The 18,568-nt window shown below is 31.4% G+C and overlaps 1 protein-coding gene across 7 annotated transcripts in view; it reads left to right on the forward strand.

Moving 5' to 3' along the window:
• The window catches only part of LOC122535445, a 42,947-nt gene that overhangs the window by 21,099 nt on the left and 3,280 nt on the right, over positions 1-18,568 (forward strand). For 5 of the 7 annotated variants that reach the window (XM_043666983.1, XM_043666981.1, XM_043666985.1 and 2 more), the window contains 2 exons: positions 15,532-15,628; positions 16,939-17,124. In XM_043666983.1, coding sequence (XP_043522918.1) covers positions 15,532-15,628; positions 16,939-17,124 — 283 coding nt within the window. Of the gene's footprint in view, positions 1-15,514; positions 15,629-16,938; positions 17,125-17,253; positions 17,661-18,568 lie in introns of those variants that run through there. The other 2 variants (XM_043666987.1, XM_043666986.1) reach the window with 2 other exon arrangements.

Genomic DNA, 18,568 nt, shown 5'->3' on the forward strand with positions numbered 1-18,568 from the left:
CAAATCCAGTTGCAGATTCAGCCATGAAGAGAATTTTTCACATACTATGACCATTTGACATACTATACCATTTTCGAGAAGAAAAACATTTTAGAATAAAATGAACGGTGTTTTGAAAGTAGAGGCTTCAAGCTTCGAAATGGTTGATCAGTTGTGCAATTTTTCTTTGCAAAATTATAACGAATGTTTAATGTTAATGGGAATCGTGGTATATGAAACTCGTCAGAAGGATAAACGGATTACGGCAAACAATCGATCGAAACCACAAACTGAAAATTACAATGCAAACGCGAAAGATGTGACGGAGGAGCTAGTACAACTATGAATGGTTACGCGAACGTTTTGGAACCATCTAATGGATGCAAGATCTACGATATTCTCTGAAAATTACGCCACGATACACGCATGACTTATATACGTACGGCATGTCCACGTTGTATTTACATTCTATTTAATACAACGCAAGCATGTAGTACATGTGTTTTGCTACCGTGTGTACATATTGAATGAAAAGCAAACGAAATATTGTCTGGAGCTTACACTTCGTGTTCACTTCATGTAACAACTGTTACATTCTGATTAGATCCTGGTTGCATCTTGGAATCCTTGTTGAATTGACAGTTAAACCGAACGTATACCGAAAATATCGACAGTTAGATACAATTATTTCTGTAAAATTTCGATTTAATGGCAACTTTTTTTTCTACGAAAATTATATAGAGAAAGCAATTGAATTATCATTTGTTTTATCGAACTACGAATTTATCATAAATTATTAGCCAGAAGGAGAGAAACTTCACTACACATTTGTCACAATCATGATAATCACTGTCGTAAAATATTAGTTAGGATAACGATGTTTAACGTTGATATTAGATCCCGTTCTCTGAACTGGAATATGTGATAACGGTGGTCTTAGATGGATCCTCTTCTATGATTACGCTATGAATTCTAACGCTGGCTCGTTAAAGCTCAGCAAGGGAGGAGCCGTGACTTGGACTGCAATTCCCGCTTTCGGAATTTGCGAACCGAGATCACACTTCCGGCTGATGAACCAAAATTATAAATGGATCACGGACTAAGGATACGACAAGAGATCGTACTCTGATTATATCTCGATTAAAGGTTTGAAATTCGAGCTTAGAGAGATGCAGCGCACCAATTACATACGATCAGAAATCAAAGCGTCTGAATGAGTGCAATACGTTGTTGCTGATAATATTTTCTTAGGCGAATTCGATATTTGTCAACGCATGCTTTCAAACGCTCTTTTCTTCTTTTTCAATAAATACTGATGCGTGCAATATTTTTATAATATTCATAATATTTATATTAAGCTTGCCGACAAAGAAAATGCATTGACGTTTTTGCTGAATAAATCTGAAGAAATTGCAGAAAACACATTTGGGACGAAGTAAATTCTCTGCGCTTCGGAAACGCATCAATTTCACGCTCGCGAACTCCACGAAAGTATTGTTTCGCCGTCGATTTTTTACCAACGACGACCGTCTCGGTCAATGTTGGCGCATCTGTTGAAAAACATCAACGCGTTCAGGGACGACATTGTGACATAAGATGGATACGACCCGGCAAACTGAAATATCGACTAGACTGTCGATAAAATTTCGTTTCGCACTCTGGCGTTCGGTTACCTGGTTGCAGATTTCTTTACGAACGTAACATCACAGATCATTACCGCTGTCTGGTCTAACACGCTTTTGTCCATCGACATTTTGAGCGACGACGAATGAAAATGTACAGTCGAATAACTCGAATAATTTATCATGACGCCAGGAAAGTTCTACGCGAGAAAAATCTAGTTTAGACAGACGCGGACCATTTGTTAACACGTTGACGGCGCACAACGGTGACTGACGTTTCTATCCTTATCATTTTACAATGATTAAACGAATATCATTGAGAACGAAATTTTAAATAATATAAAAAGGTGTGTTTTCTTTGCACTTACAGTGTAACAATATTTTGTAAAAATTACAAGATATAACTGACTAACATATAAAATGTAATTGAATGACACAAAATATAATTAAATAACATACAAAATATAACATAAAAAATATAATTGAATAGCACAAAATATAATTGAACAGCATAAAAATGTGTTTTCATTGCACTTTCAGTGTAACAATATTTTATAAAAATTCAACAACACAAAATATAATTGAATAACATAAAAAAGTGTTTTCATTGCACTTTTTTATGTAACAATATTTTATAAAAATTACAAAATACAATTGAATAACATAAAAAAGTGTGTTTGCACTTTCAGTGTAACAATATTTTGTAAAAATCACAAAAAATATAATTGAATAACATAAAAAAGTGTTTTAATTGCACTTACAGTGTAACAATATTTTGTAAAAATTACAAAATATAATTCAACAACACAAAATATAATTGAATAACATAAAAAAGTGTTTTAATTGCACTTACAGTGTAACAATATTTTGTAAAAATTACAAAATATAATTCAACAACACAAAATATAATTGAATAACATAAAAAAGTGTTTTCATTGCACTTTTTTATGTAACAATATTTTATAAAAATTACAAAATACAATTGAATAACATAAAAAAGTGTGTTTGCATTTCCAGCGTAACAATATTTTGTAAAAATTACAAAATATAATTGCAAAATAAATTTTGTATGACAGTCAATATGTTAACTCTTTATATTCTGACGCTTTGTACAATCGCTTATATCATTTCAACGTAATGATAACTCCTCATAGGACGTTTCTCGAAAGGATGTAAAAAATGAACATTTGTACATCAGTGCAAAATGGCAAAAGAATGTATGTATATCTATACGTTCTTGCTTTATAAAATACCAAGAATAGATCTTATTCTTTCCGATTGTAGCCCCAAGCATATCAGTACTTTTGTATACAGTTGTACCGCAGCTTTCAGTAGAATCAGGGATCAGAAATTTCGTAGACATCTCACAAGGGATCAACGGTATTTCCGAGGTAGAGTGATCCGGGATCTGGATACAGGGATTTAAAATAACAAAGACAAAGATCGAAACCTGAGTTTTCAATTGTAATCTGTATACTCTGATTGTGAGGTACAAAAGATTAACAACAAGGAAAGATTAACACTAAAATTATCAAAATGATCAACCCAGTGATAGTGAAAGTTTCCTTCTGTTCTGTTCTGTTTTTCAATTAAGTTTAGGTTCCTTCTTCAAGACTATAAGATTACTAGAAAGCTAGATTAATAGATATTGTAAGCGTTCTTTCCATCTGCATTTTTTGTTTTGGTGATGGATTATTAGATTATTAGGATAGATTAAATAAGATTACCAGAATACTAGTTCCTACCGCGATTAATAGATTAGGGTAAGAAAATAGATGTAAATGTAGCCCACTATGAAAAGACAAAGATGGTAAGGTAAGAAAATAGATGTAAATGTAGCCCACAGTGAAAAGACAAAGATGTAAACTGGAAGTCATCCTAAGCCTAGTAGGCAAGGATTAAATAAAAATAAATAAATAAATTAAAAATGACCAACCCGTTTTTTAACGTAAAACGATACATGTTTAAAAACTTAAATGATTTTTCGTAAATTATATAAATAAAAGAATTATACACTCCATTGATATTGTATTACAGAGTTTCAACAATTTTTTTATTTTAATGTCTGTGATGGAAATTTTAGATTTTTAGTCGTCGGTAGTTCTGTTGAAAAATCAACACTCAAGATCGAAGACTCGAGATGAAAGAATTAAAAGCAAAAAACCAAAGAATCATTTCAGCCATCACGTAATAGTTTTTATATTTATCTTTACAATATCTTTGCAATGGTCTTTAGTGGCGGAGATGATACTTTGCCATATTCGCAGAATATCATCGTTGTTAAATCTTCTATGAATACAGTGATATCATGGTTCAGAAAATTGTTTCCGGATTTTACCCGATAATGATACAATTATTGCACAATGTTACTACCTCAGCAAAGTCATACTTAAAATACTCATAAATACCACTATAATATTTATTTTATTCCTCTTGATGTTTAAAATTTAAATTTAAATAGATTTTATAAACGTTGGTTTAAAAAAACGATATTTTGAAATACCGAGTACGTAATATTCTATGTATGCAAAAAAAAAAAAAAAAAATAGAGTGACTAGACTTCTAGTATTCCTTTCATAATCGGGATGAAAACCTGTACTAAACTTGTACTAAACCCGATCGTGGAAAAAAATTCTCCTCCGTATTATTCTCCTCTGCTCGTATGACAGAAATTCGAGTATAGAATCTTTCGTCTTCGCAGATACGAATCGCGGAGAGTTTGAAAATTCTTCGTCTCTTAGATAACGTGAGAGCGAAAGATACGAAGCTACGCCTTCAGCATATGGAAATGTACATACGTGCTTGCCTATGCGTAGAATAAACATAAAGAATCGAGATCATACTTGCGCGAATTCAACTTACGTTTACTTTAATCGAGAAAATCGAACTGCGTTAATGATTGCAGACGATTTTACAAATGCATATTTTTTTTAATATTCTTTAAGTAATAGAATTTATGTATTATGAAATTTATTTCAGTCATCAAATTTTATAATAAGTACTATATTTTCGATATTTTACAAAATATTATGTTTAATGCATTCTGTGGATGCTTATATTTTAAAAATTCTTTATAAATATATAAAAATCTAGGATGTAACCAAATAAAACGATTTTTTATTAGAAAAGTACTATTATTATTTTAATATATATTTTTTCATCTAATGTATTTTTAGTATATTAATATATTTCATTTAATATGTTTTTAATATATTAATATATTTTATTTAATATATTTTTAATATATTAATATATTTTATTTAATATATTCCATTTAATACATCTTTAATTTTCTATTAAAGCGCTAATAGTCGTTTAATTAAGCAAACTTTCAATTTTTTTTTTTCGGGTACATCCTCCCAAAAAACGGCAGCAATCGTGGTTCGACCGTGAAATTAAATCAAACGCGTATATCTCGTATCAAAGCGTCCGAATCTATAGGTCGAGTAAAAGAGGAAAGCTGCTCTGGGGAACGTGCGTTTCCAACTGCGGACCGGAAATCAGGACAAACGCAGTCACAAACAGTAGCGACGGTTTGTTTGCGCTTCAACGAATAAGAAGAACACTCAGAAATTATTTGAATGCAGTATGTTAGGTATCATGACCGTCATTGCACCGTTTGCTTCACCGAAAAGCCAGCCGTTAAGCATCCAAAGCGAGAAACTTACCGCAATTACATACCTCGACAAGTATTCATAGCGATATCCAGGTCAACATCGCTATCAACGATGTTCCGGGCTTAAAGGATACCATTACATCTGTATCTGACAAACAGTAGACAAAGGACCTGTATTTCGCTCTACCTTCGATAAGTAAATGTGCCAAACATCACTATCGCATCGGTATTACTTCAAGATGGGTTTGAAATTAATTTTTAACCCCACGAAAGTCGAATCTGTTACTTTGTAAGGTTTCGAAACTTTCGAAACTTTGAAAACCCGAAACTGTTAAAAACTTGAAGCACCGACTTTATTTCGTAAGAGGAATTTCTTGTCCTGAGAACCGAAGTCATTGCTTTTATATTTCAAATTTTTGTTGCCCACGATTAAACAAAAATATAATTACGTACGAGAATGTTTAATTTAGATTTTTGTTTAAGAACGTCAAAACTTTTTGGATCTAATCTACTTTTTTCTTTTTTTTTTTGTCAACTATAATGCAGCATATACTAAAAAATATCGTTCAGAATATACCGTTGATAGTGGCGTAATGAGATTTTTTTTTATAACTTCTTTAGATTTTACATTATCACTCCAAAGTAGCAATCGATCGTATATCTGCTTATGTACGATCACTGAACATCTCACACCGAATATTCGATATACATACATGAATCAAACATTCTTTTATTCACGCTGCAAATGATTCTTCATTCGTTAATCTTAAATCTTTTTTGCCCGAGTTTCGAGAATTGAAAGTACAAAATTTCGAATTCTCGAAACTCGAAACTCTCTTGATTTCGAATTTCTGTATACTACATTGGTATCTGATCTCGATTACTAAATAAGGGAAGTAAATAATCGATTAAAAAAAAAAAAAAAAAGAATCAGAAAGTAAATAGGATGCAGGTTTCGATACAAAAAAGGAAATTAGATGACTCTCGATCGAGAAAAACTGAATACATTTTGCAATAAATGAAGAATTGTATATAAAACCATCGTATGTATCGATTCAAATTTGACATTTGCAACTATTTTATTGATATTTGACGTTTTATCTTTGCTCGCGTTCGAAAAGAGGGAAAAAGAGAAGGGTCAAGCGAGTGTAAAAGCAAATTTCATGCTGTAAAAGAATATGGGCCGAAGTCACGTTTCCTCTGACATATTACGTTTCACGGTCCTTTCCTTGCAAGGATACTCCGATCGATCCTGTTGTAACTGCAAGGTCGAGAGAAACGGAGTAGAGCTAGAGGACAATACAAATTCACTGTTTCAACATTTAAACCGTTCTCCCGATTAAATGGCTGGTTGATTTATCTTTTAATTAATTTCGACGGAGACACTCTCGTTACGTTTTTAAATCGATTAATTGAAAACGTGCCAATGCACGGGTATCGCTATATTTCTAACACGATATATTTCAATTAGCTAAAAGACTGACGTTTAATCGATTAGCGTGATGACGTTCCATAATTAATAAAACGATTAATTAACAAGCCAGCGGCAAGGATATCGACGACGACGCAATGAGGACGCAACCTGATACACGACACTGAATATCGATCGGAGTTCTAGACTTCGTTCGCTAGAGCAGGGATTAAGTAATCCTCCCTCGTGTTTTACATCACGTTCCACAAACTCCTTTGATTATTTCGATCATTTTACGAAGGAAATTACCTTTTAATTTTACGAATGATAATTCGAGTAACTTTATGATTATGTAATTAGCGAATTTTCTTTTCTTTTTTTTTTTTTACCCCTTTCTTCCTAAGCAGTTACTTGCTTATTTCTCACTTTTATACAGACAGTTTCGATAAAAGTATAATTAAATATGTAAATATTTCAAACTGATTTTAACTTGTTCTGGATAAACTTCACTCGCAGTAGCAAGAAATTCGATTAAATTCCCCGGCAGCATTCTTTATCCCATTATAACTATGCGATCAATACCCGGAGCCGCTAATTAATTTTTATCGTGTTCGGTGATATTGGAGAGCTTTACATGTGCTCAATCAATAAAATTTGTGGCGCTAAATTTCGTGGAGTTAACGAGCGAATATTACGTCAGGTGTTGTGTAACAATAAACTTTCAGAAATGAAAATTACGAAATAATATAAAAAAAGGAGAGCACGAAAAATATTTTATTTATGTTTCAGTATTCGGTAATTAGCCGCAATATCTAACAATAAAAATTGTCTTTTTCTCGGTACAAGATTAGCAATAAGTAAACGTTCGAAACCACGTTGTCCTTGCTTTCGTGAGACTTTTCTCATCAAAAACGAGACTTTTCTTATCAAAGATCTCGTTTAACGATAAAAAATTAAAAGAGAAGCGCAACGTTGAAATGAATTTTACATCAATACCGAGCAATTGATCAGTGTCAAAAGAGTTAGGTATCAGTACCAGAAATTAGTTTAGATTTAGGTCTTTCGACATAGACTTTCATAACATATTTCATTCGATCTATAGAAAACGATATTTTATGAACATCGATAAAATGTAATGTTAGAGCTATAATTTCTCAGTTCAATCAGTTAAACTAATATTAAATATTAAATATTTCAATTACTTAAAATATTAAATATTAGATATTTATTTATTGATTTATCTATTTATTTATTTTACGGAATGAATCCCGAAACTTCCTAGTTTAGTGACTTTTCTCAATTTTAGCTATTTCACTGGCTTATCATTTTTTTTTAAAAAGAAGTAACAGGAATTATACAACTTTTTCGACCGATTAATTTCTCGTTTCAGTGATAAAATGAACTTTTTATTAATGGTAGCGAAATAGCTAAAATTGAGAGAAATGTATCTGAATTCCTTTATAATACGATACAAAAAGACATATAATACCAAAAAAGGAGATAAAAAGATATAGTAATAATATACGTGTAAGCATAAATAAAATTAAATTGAAATTACATTAAAATTAAAATACAGAGATTAAGGGAAATTAACGTATCAGGCTCCATCCAGATGTTTCGAATATTAAATATTTTAATTAATTAAAATAATGTAAAATTAATATTTCCAAACTGATAAAACGATTTGCTAAAGCACTGATGTTTCTTGAATTTTTCATACTTGTAGAAAAGATTTATCAACTTCAATGACGGTGAATATTTTCTCTAACTGTGTAATTATTCATTATTTCGTAAATGTTATAGAAAATCCATGAGAATAGACGAATAAAGGAGAATTATGTTTTGCTCCTTTCACCGAGTACAAAATTTCATCAAAAGTGGCGCGGAATAATTTGCTGCGGTCCTTTGGTTAATTACAGTAGAACGTCGATTATCCAAACTAATTAACAGACAAACTAAACAAGCGGTTTCTCGGGTAATGAATGTAAAAGAAGCAAATCTCTGAGCATATCATGAATCAATTAGAAATTATACACTTTTCAAATATGAATGTTTAATATGTATGAATATTTAATGCGTGTTTAATAATCACTAGACACTTCAAAACTTACATTCCTACTTAATTTTCTATTTAATTCAAGAGCCTTCTCTTAAATTAATGAACCATGCTTCACTATTGTAAGATGCACTTGCATATAACACGATCTAATTCATTTGCTATTTTCAAATTTGGATAAAAAATCCTTTAAAAAGTTTTTTTAAAATTTAAGATTTAATATTTAATAACTTTGATTCGTTATTTTTAATATCGCTATTCGTAGAGTTTTTTCTTTAATTAAGTTAAACGCATTTTTCACCCTTTTTCAAACATGAATGGTATTTATCTTTTAATTACAGCATCATTTTTTTTCCTCTTAATATTCATGGCATACATGAAATTTACATATAATGTACAGTGTCTCATATTAATATTCCGATGTTTCGACCACCAAACATCGAAATTTTGTTATAATTTCGTAGAAAAAAATCGTACAATAATAAAATTTGGGCTCATTTTAAAGTTTGAAGTTTCCAGTTTCTACATATATCGTTTTTACGCTACGTAGGAAATGACAAAGTGAAAACACATTTTTTAAAAAAATGTTATAAATTATCATAATATATAAAAATTTTTAAAAAATTTTTTTTACTGTATCCACAATCAATTTGAAGATTGAAGCTTGCTGTTTATAACTTAGCTTTCTAAAACTCACTGTACCATTTATTAAACTTTGAGTATCAGGCGAAAAAAAATGTAACGATGAAAATATTACGATTTCTTGAATTTTCGTCGTCTAAGCCCACAAAACATTTAATGTTTAATAAAATGATGAAAAAAAAATCATATATATCAGATTTTCGAAAGTAGTTGTGAACTGAAGACAGTCTTCAAGTCCGTTCTATATTCAGTTGCGAAAAAAAAATTTTAAATGATGCAAAAACATTTTAGAATAAAATGAAAAATACATTTCGAAAGTAGAGATTTCAAGCTGTAAAATAAACTCAAGTTTGTCATTGCACGGTATTTTTTTACAAAATTACAATTATTGTAATACAATTTTTTCTGTAAAAAACTTATAATAACTTGTAATATAATATAATTATATGTGTAACTTATAATTATATATAATTATATAATTATTTTATATATTATATATATTTATAATTAATTAATACTTATAATTATATTTGTAACGTATAATTAATTATAAAATAATAAGTTTCCATATTTTGTGTCTGAATATTAATGTGAATCACTGTATGTACATTAAATTTTAAATAAAGCATTTGAAGCAGAAAGGACACGTGTTCCAAAAATATCAACATTGTTAAACATATAGTTTAAACAATATTTACATAAGTGATTCCTTCTGTGTTCAGATAATCAATATCTCGAATAAAGCGTTCAGTTAATTGTCGTTTTACTGTAATTAGATTTTAATTTCAGTTTAGTTTAGATTCACATTGTTTCAACGATTTTTAATGATAACAACAATTTCTAGACTGGCTTATATAAATACGTAGAAACCCTGTACGATAGCTTAATTAGATAGGGCATCAGCCGTGACCTTCTAACCCGAAGCTTCGAATCGTGAATTACACGTTCCTAACGAATTTCAACGCGACTCGCCGTGTCCTTTGAAAAAGTCGAAGATGATCTTTTGTGTTCCTGTAATTTAACGGACAAAAGAGGTGTACGCGCAAAAAAAGGGGATCGAATTGTGAAAATAAGAGGGAAAAGTAGCGAATAATTTATCCACTATGTAATCGCAAAAGGTTTAATTAATGAAAGCTACGAGAACAAAAGTGATGGCAATCGATCACACCGTCCCTTTTCAACCAACTTCGGTGGAAAATTACGGTGATACGCGAGAGCTCGCACAAATTTTCTGGAAAACAGTACCGGTGTGCGCGCAGTTCGAATACAACTCGAGGCAACTGGCGTAATCCTCGGTTCCCGATCTCGAGCTTACCGCGAATCATTAACGGCCGCACGAGGTCTTTTAATATCGGCGATCTACCAATGAACGTATCAGCTTTTACGTAACATTCCGTGAATTACGATAGATCAGTATAATCCTTTGGCCAACAACAGTAGTTGAATTATCTGGAATTATTTATCAAGCCTCGTTACACGGCCCAGAGAAAATCGGCACAACGGTGTGCAGCATATATGTACACATGTACATGTGTGTTGCGTTTGGAAATTTACTGAAGGCTGTCGTTATTTCGTTTGCGTGTTACCGACCAAATAGCACCACGTTGTTGCACGAATTGGATTAAAACGTAGTTTTGAGCGCGATTGGAGTGGGCATTTGCCAGTTTATGATTAAAACAACTTACTCCGTTTGTAACGAGTCGGTATACGGGAAAATCGTACATGTATATAATAACACGGTTATAATGCGATAATATGTACCCCAGAACATAATAATAATTTAATGAAACACAATTCGAACCTACGTTTCCTCCGTGGACCAGGTTTTCTGAATTCACCGTGCGACGAACTAGGTTAGTAAATAATCGGGAAAGAGACAGCATATTGCGGTTGATACGACAAGATGGAGAATGCAAATCTTTTCGTCTAGCTGTAATGATTGAACACTGCTTTTTTTTTGCAAGAAGATGGCGTTCGTTCAGAAAACGAATTTTCGGAGAAAAGAACAAAATTTAATGTGCGCGCGGGAAGATCAATGAGTCACTGAATTTTAAACTAGTCGCTCGAAAATTCCAAGAACCGCGAGTTGAATAGTTATAATAGATTACGAAACAGTCCCATTTGCTTTTTTATGAAGATATCATCAGTTGGAGCGGGACCTCGCTAAAAATTGAACGACCTACTTTCCATGGCAAAGGCATCGCGAAACCCTGAATCCGACTGGACACGATTTGGAATTTCTAAACTACATCGGATAAATTTCGTGTGCCGCGAAACGTCTTGCAAAGGAAGTCTAAAGATAACGAAGAACGGGAAGAAGCTTCGCGATTCTTTTCCTGGACAGATTCCAAGAATTTCTTGCGAGAATGCCTGCCCAACTCAAGAAATTGTACGTTTAGCTGAAAACGGTGTTTCCTCGGCGCTTTTTATAAACATCGTAACCCATTTAGCTGATGTAAATAAGGAAACGTAATCGTACCGAACAGGCCAGACGAAAGCTTAAGCATTCACGATGCTGAATTTTTCGATAAATTCACATGCAGGCTGACCTCAAACGTAGAGAATTATTTGTTATTTCAGAACTGGCTCTTTTTCCCCAGAAAACCAAATTCATACACGCAGGAAAATTTATGGAAGCAATATTCGGCAAGCTGGATACGACAAGGAATAAACAAAAGCTAAAAGCAAAAAGAGACTGTGTCTGATGCGGTTTAAAAATAACAAGCTTTGTTGCTTTGAGTGGCTAATGAGTTACTACATCCAACGCCATAGAAGGAAAATCAAACTCCAATGAGGCTCGATAGTATCATTACAATGAATTTATTAATCACGGTTGTTTTCATATGCATATTCATAGAATAGGATAAAAATAAAAATAAACATTCGTAACATATATTTTTAGAAAGTCGAAGTTGATGCATAAAAATAAGTATATTTGATTAATTTGAAATCTATAGCATTACTATTAATACTAGCACTACCGAAGTGGTCAAAATGACTGATTCATAATTATTTTCGGATACATTATAGATGCAAAATAATGTATTTTTAGAGATTCAAATGATTTTTTTTATAAAATACGTGAATAAAAGTTCGCGTGTTCTATTGTATTCCTATTTTTTTCACTTTAATATCCCTAATGAAAATTCTATGCTTTAGTTCTCGGTAGTTCTAGTGTTAAATAAATGTCGAATAAGTATATTTTTTGGAATGAGTACTTACTCGTATAATGTATTCAGATAAAGATTTATTCGAGGGATCTTTTTATTGTATCTAATTATCATATATCATACATAAAGGAAGATATTTATATGAATATGAAATATATTATCACGCTTTGTTGTGCAATTCTTTTCACGTTGACCTTTTCTAACATTGAACGTTGAAGCGTGTACGCAATTATACTGAACGTATCCATATGAAAACACATACAAAATTTAAAACAAAAATAATAATTATGTGCATTGTTATTGGAAAAATTTTGCAATCGTCATTGGAATAAAGTATTTGAATAAGTAGAAAGAATAAATGATCATAAATAATTATACGGATAAAATATTCGATTAAAGAACATATGTTCGAATAATTATTTTAGATAAAAGTTCATTTGAAATCTTTTGAAATCTTTTGAACAACGCCCAAACTCTAATGGAAAGCAGGAAATTCAGAAATTCTTCATAAGAAGTGAGAAGTACGAGGAATGGAATGGTATAAATTAATTCCTTTCTCACCCTTCTTAATGTATGTATGCGTTTCGAGTTGAAAGTCTGAGGCCAAAAAGGTTCTTTGCGGCTCGAAGCCAATAGGAATTAAGTCTTTCGTAGTATAGGGAATTTAAAAACGGAGAAACTTTAAAAGCTTGTACACAAAGAAAGAACTTCTTGCCTATGTCGGTATTCACACCAATACGGCTAGCATTATTGCTTTTCCGAGTACGAAGTGACGAAGGAACGGTGGAAGGAATTTCACAAAGAGATGAGGGAATCCAAGTAAATAGCTCTTTCCTACTACAAAGACAAGTTTTACATATTTATATATATATATATAAAACTGTCATTTGCAATCTATTTTCAACTTTCGAGAACGTGAACATCTACCACGTCAACTTGCATATCAATAGTGAAGATTTTTGTACTTCAAAAATTTGATTACATACCGATTTTTGGTCTTCCATTTTTTTAATCTTCCATTAAGAAAAAAATAGAACACTTGTTATATCGATCAACGCGAATTGAGAACGTTTCCCATCATAATGCTATTATCCAAACGCTTCAAATTTTTATGACAGATATTTTTATCACCTTTAATCAAGATAAATTTATTAAATTCATACACGTCGCGTTCACATTTATCACTTTGATTACTTGTGGCGGCGCACGTATTTACTTGCGCTGGCAACTGATTGCGGACCATAACGAGTGACTGAACCGTATACAACAATTCGTCGCTTTCTTTTTCTTTTGCACTCGTCGGTATGATATCACTGGATAAAAATTATTAAGAAGTAATAAATTTATTATTTGTTTTGCCTAGGTTACATTTAAATACACTTAAAACTGAGAAAAATGTTGCAATTTGCGACAAAAAGTTCTCAACGTTCGCGGCACGTTATTCCAGCGCAAGAGGTTAAAAACGAGTTTAACAGCGGCGACACTGATTTAAAATGGAGAAAAAAGAAAATAAGATAGCGGAAAATTTATTAATAATCAATCAAGGCAAACGGTCGTTATAAAAATCTTGTTATACATTAATTAAAATAAATAGTTTTTGTTATAATTTCTTGTTAAATTTCGTGATATATTTAAAGGAGTAAACCTTCGTATACTAACTGCATGTGCGCCACGCATTGGCAGAAATGACAACTATTAACGCGTGAACGCAAAATTTAAATCACATAAAAATTATTATTTTAACAGAATATATAGAGGGAGATATTACGCATTGTTTGCTGTCGCATTTAAATTAATCCTGCGCAGCTCGTGATTTCTTTTTATATTTTTACAACGAATATACATCTCACGCTGTCACGGAGAGGTATTTATTCAATATTTATAAATCGTATCGATTTTAATAAAATGAAATAATTTTCATACATTTATATCTGCTAAATATCTGCCTTATTTATTGATGTATGAAGAAATTTCTCAGGACAAAGTTGCACTATTTTAAGGGCTATATTGCAAAGAGGAAATAAATTTTCCTCAAGGTCATTTTTTTGAGATTTGAAGATTATCAATAATTTTTTAATTTTTATATTTTTTTCAAATATTCTTATAGAACATAAAAAAGACAAATTTAACGTTCCCAATGAACTGGGATACTATTCAGGCTATTTATTCTCGAGATATTCACGTTTGAAAGTAATTATAATTTTCTAAATATAACTTCGAATTACTTCTTACGAACATATACTTCGAGTAGAACTGAAAAAACATTAACCAATCAATAATTTCAACAAATTCCGATATTAATAATTCAGTAATATTCGGATATAAATGTATAAATTACAATTAAACTTAGAAAATTATAGTTACCTTCTAATACAAATATCTTGAGATTAAGTCTCAATAGTATGTTCATTGGAGTAGTCAAATTTTCTGTAGAAATATCGAAAAAAATACACAGTTTCATTTGAAAAATTATTCATAAAAAAGTGAGTTCCAAAAAATTTATTGCCATCGTTCAATGTAGCCTTTAAGATAGTGTAACTTTACCCCGAAAAATTGTTCTATGCAACAGTAAATAAGGCAGATATTTAGGCAATCCCATTTAGCTGAACTTCCCTGTATATTCTTAAGATCTCCGTACAATTAATATGTACGATGAATGCTTACATCGAGTTCCGGTCTAATTTGAAATCAAAGAACACATTTCTGTACTGCAAAAAAAAAAAAAGAAATGGACAATGGAAGGTGTATAATTATCAATGGAGAAAATTTCAAAAGGAACCGATGAAATTTGATGCTTTTGATCGTCTTCTCGATATTGGAGAAAGTATGAAGAACAAAGAAGAAATTAAAGAACCGCGAAATAGTAGAGACTCCTTTGACTTTTCATTTTAACAGAACACGAGAAACAATGAGTCTTGAACAATGAACGATTTTTATGAGAGAAATGGAATCGGAATTATCGACGAATTTTTTTCGTAATACCAGATCCTTGATTAACGTATTAAAGCAATTTCGAAGAACTGGTTTTGTTTCAGATCGGGAGCAAAATGTCGGTCGAAGTGAGAGCGGGTCGACCAACAATGCCAACAATTTCACAATCCAAGAGACCAACAATTTTAGTTTATCCGACAGGTGAGATGTCAATACAATGTTTTGTAAAATAAAATATAACAAACTGCAGTGAAATATTGCGATAAAGCATTGTTTTCATCTGTTCAAAAATGGTGCGCATGGTGAATACAATTCTATGTAATACGTCGTTATATTCATTCAATCATTTCAAACGATGCTTGAATAACAACATTGAATTTTACAGAACCAATGAGATTATTATTTACTTAAATATAATACAATCGGATAAATGAAGAAATTTAATTTTATAAAAGGAAATCAATGGAATGATCAGATTATCCTCCTGATCCAGAATCCAACCTATTTCTAAACTTAAAAATATTATGAAAGGATTAAGTATTTCGTTAAAATCCTGCTGCGACAGAACGAATCTTCGTTGTGCTTAAGGAAGTAACCAAGCAAGTGATTACTTCCCAATCTCAAGGATCTAAGAGAGAACGGAGAGTGGAAGCTTAATAAAATTACAAAACGTCTAGACGTCTAAATGGAAAAGTGACATTTGTAAATAAAAAATGATATTTCGACGTTGTAATTTTAAATTTAGAACGATGTCATAGTACGAAATTAATTTTGATTTTAATAAAAGCATATTTGCAAGTTGTATTATTCAAAATATATTTTCGCTACCATATATTGGACCGTAGATATTTATGCATTATATAAAAAATTTAAATGCAAAAGTGCACAAGATATTTGAATATAAAATATCCAAAATGCAATGTTCTACATAATAATTAACAGAGAAAACAATTTTCTCTTTAGATTCCCTTTTCTAGATTTTATTTATAAAAAAAGATAAACTCGCATAAAAGTCCATAGTTTATTTATGTTACGTCTCTCGTTTCTTACCACGTTAAACGAAACACTTTTCTTTTCTTGGAAGTTAAATTATCGTTTAGAAGATTGATGGCATTTCTTTCAATTTTTATTAAAAGATTCATTTGTTGTCAACTCTCTTCAGTATTGCACCTACATTATACTACATTTGTTAGAAAGTTATATGAATAACAGAAATCCAATGTTTGCTTCCATATTTCTTTGAAAATTTAACGCTGTTTAACTGTTTAGCTCAAAAACTTCTTGAGTTTGCGAAGTGATAAATTGCATCTCTCATCCTCGATTTGCTCAATTTTCCTTGGCAAATGGAAATTATAGAATCGGGAGAAGGCAATTCTGTTAGTAACATTGAATACACATTAATGCATTAACTCGATTGATGTACGAGTTAGAATTCATTTATAAAATTTCAGAAACGTTCTGATGAAAAAAATCTTCGCAATTAAATTAAAAATTACTTTGTTGTTTTTTAGTAACTCCAGAGAGTATCATCATTCCAATAGTATCATGCATACTTGGATTTCCATTGCTGGCTCTAATGGTTATCTGTTGTTTAAGAAGAAGAGCAAAACTCGCGAGAGAACGAGCTCGAAGAAGAAATTGCGATCTAGATCACGGGGCTCTCAGTCTCGTTCGTTTTAGCCCTGTCCATCGTTTAGGTAAGTTTCACTTGGGTAAAAAGTGAACCTGTCCACCCCTTGTTTTAAGTATATACTTGAAAGCAATGTTCCTCTATACAAACTTTGTAACAAAAAACGGATTGAGGTCACAAAACATTTGTATTTTAGCACCTGCAATCTGTTTAACAGCCGCTATACCCCTATGGCCGCTTTTCTACCCAAAATCATTGAATACATACGTATACGTACCTGTATATTCAAATATACACTTACATACAATCACATAGGCGTGTATAGTCGCATACCTTTATAAATGGAGTGTATATATGTATACGTATTCAAACACATGGATGTACTACGTATATAAAGAGAACGGAAGAGGTATTAAACCAGATTGAATGCTGGCCTGAATATTCGAGTTCATACATTGATTTCAGAATATTTCAAACGCAGATGTCGTGTCCATGTTCACGCGGCTACTTTTTCCAATGAAAACGTCATATCTAACAAAGTATCGAGAAACTGTTGAATCATAAGCTTTTATTGGTTTTCTCAAATTGGTTTCTTTTAATTGTTTATTCCATATAAATTTTAATGCTAAAATGTTTACTGATCACATTACGTTACAATATGAACATGATTTTTTTTTTTGTTTTTGTTTTTGTTTTTTTTTTGAGTATCGACGAAATGTATATAGAAAACTTGATAACTATGATATAAGACTGAATCGGAAGATACACGACTACTGCGACCAATCACAATACTTTCACTCTTGATTTACAATGTTTAAAATAAATAGGCGGTTTAGTTACCACTGAGTTGATCAAAAAATAATGTCGAACTTCTGTAGTAAATGGTGATTTCGTTTCTCGTCAATGAACGTTAATTGTAATTTTTTAATTCACAAGTATTAACACGTTCTCTTCGTTAATTCTTCAACATCCAGATCATTGCTGTAAATTTTTATTTATGGGACATTTTAAAATGCAACAAAATACTCATAATTTGAAAAAATAAGATAATTATCTAAAAAGGGCTAATTCTCACTTATTTCAATGAGGTTGAAATATATTGACGTTGTTGAATTCTAAACAACTTTTCCCTCTTACACGTTATTGCTCCACAGCCTTAATTTTCGAAATATTTACGAAAAATTGCCAGTACCATTAGATATAAATTCTGCCTATAAACACAGGCGAGATATATAAATATAAATCCGCGATGGCACATGCCTTAATATTGATTGCTGGCCGTCTACGACATTTTTATATCTCACATTTCAATTTGTAAACAAATAGAAAGGACAGAACTCAGCTTTTAATTTAATTCAGCAGGAGTGTTACTAAGTTTGGGCTTATCCAGCCCAAATCAACAACTAAGAAATATGACGAGCTTTTTTTAAAAATGAATATTGATATATTGATATTGGTATGGTTACATTCTTACTGGAATGTGTCAATGATTTCTATAGAATCTTAGAGTT

Source organism: Frieseomelitta varia, unplaced genomic scaffold, assembly GCF_011392965.1.
Source record: "Frieseomelitta varia isolate USP_RPSP 00005682 unplaced genomic scaffold, Fvar_1.2 scaffold_724, whole genome shotgun sequence".
Taxonomy (NCBI): Eukaryota; Metazoa; Arthropoda; class Insecta; order Hymenoptera; family Apidae; genus Frieseomelitta; species Frieseomelitta varia.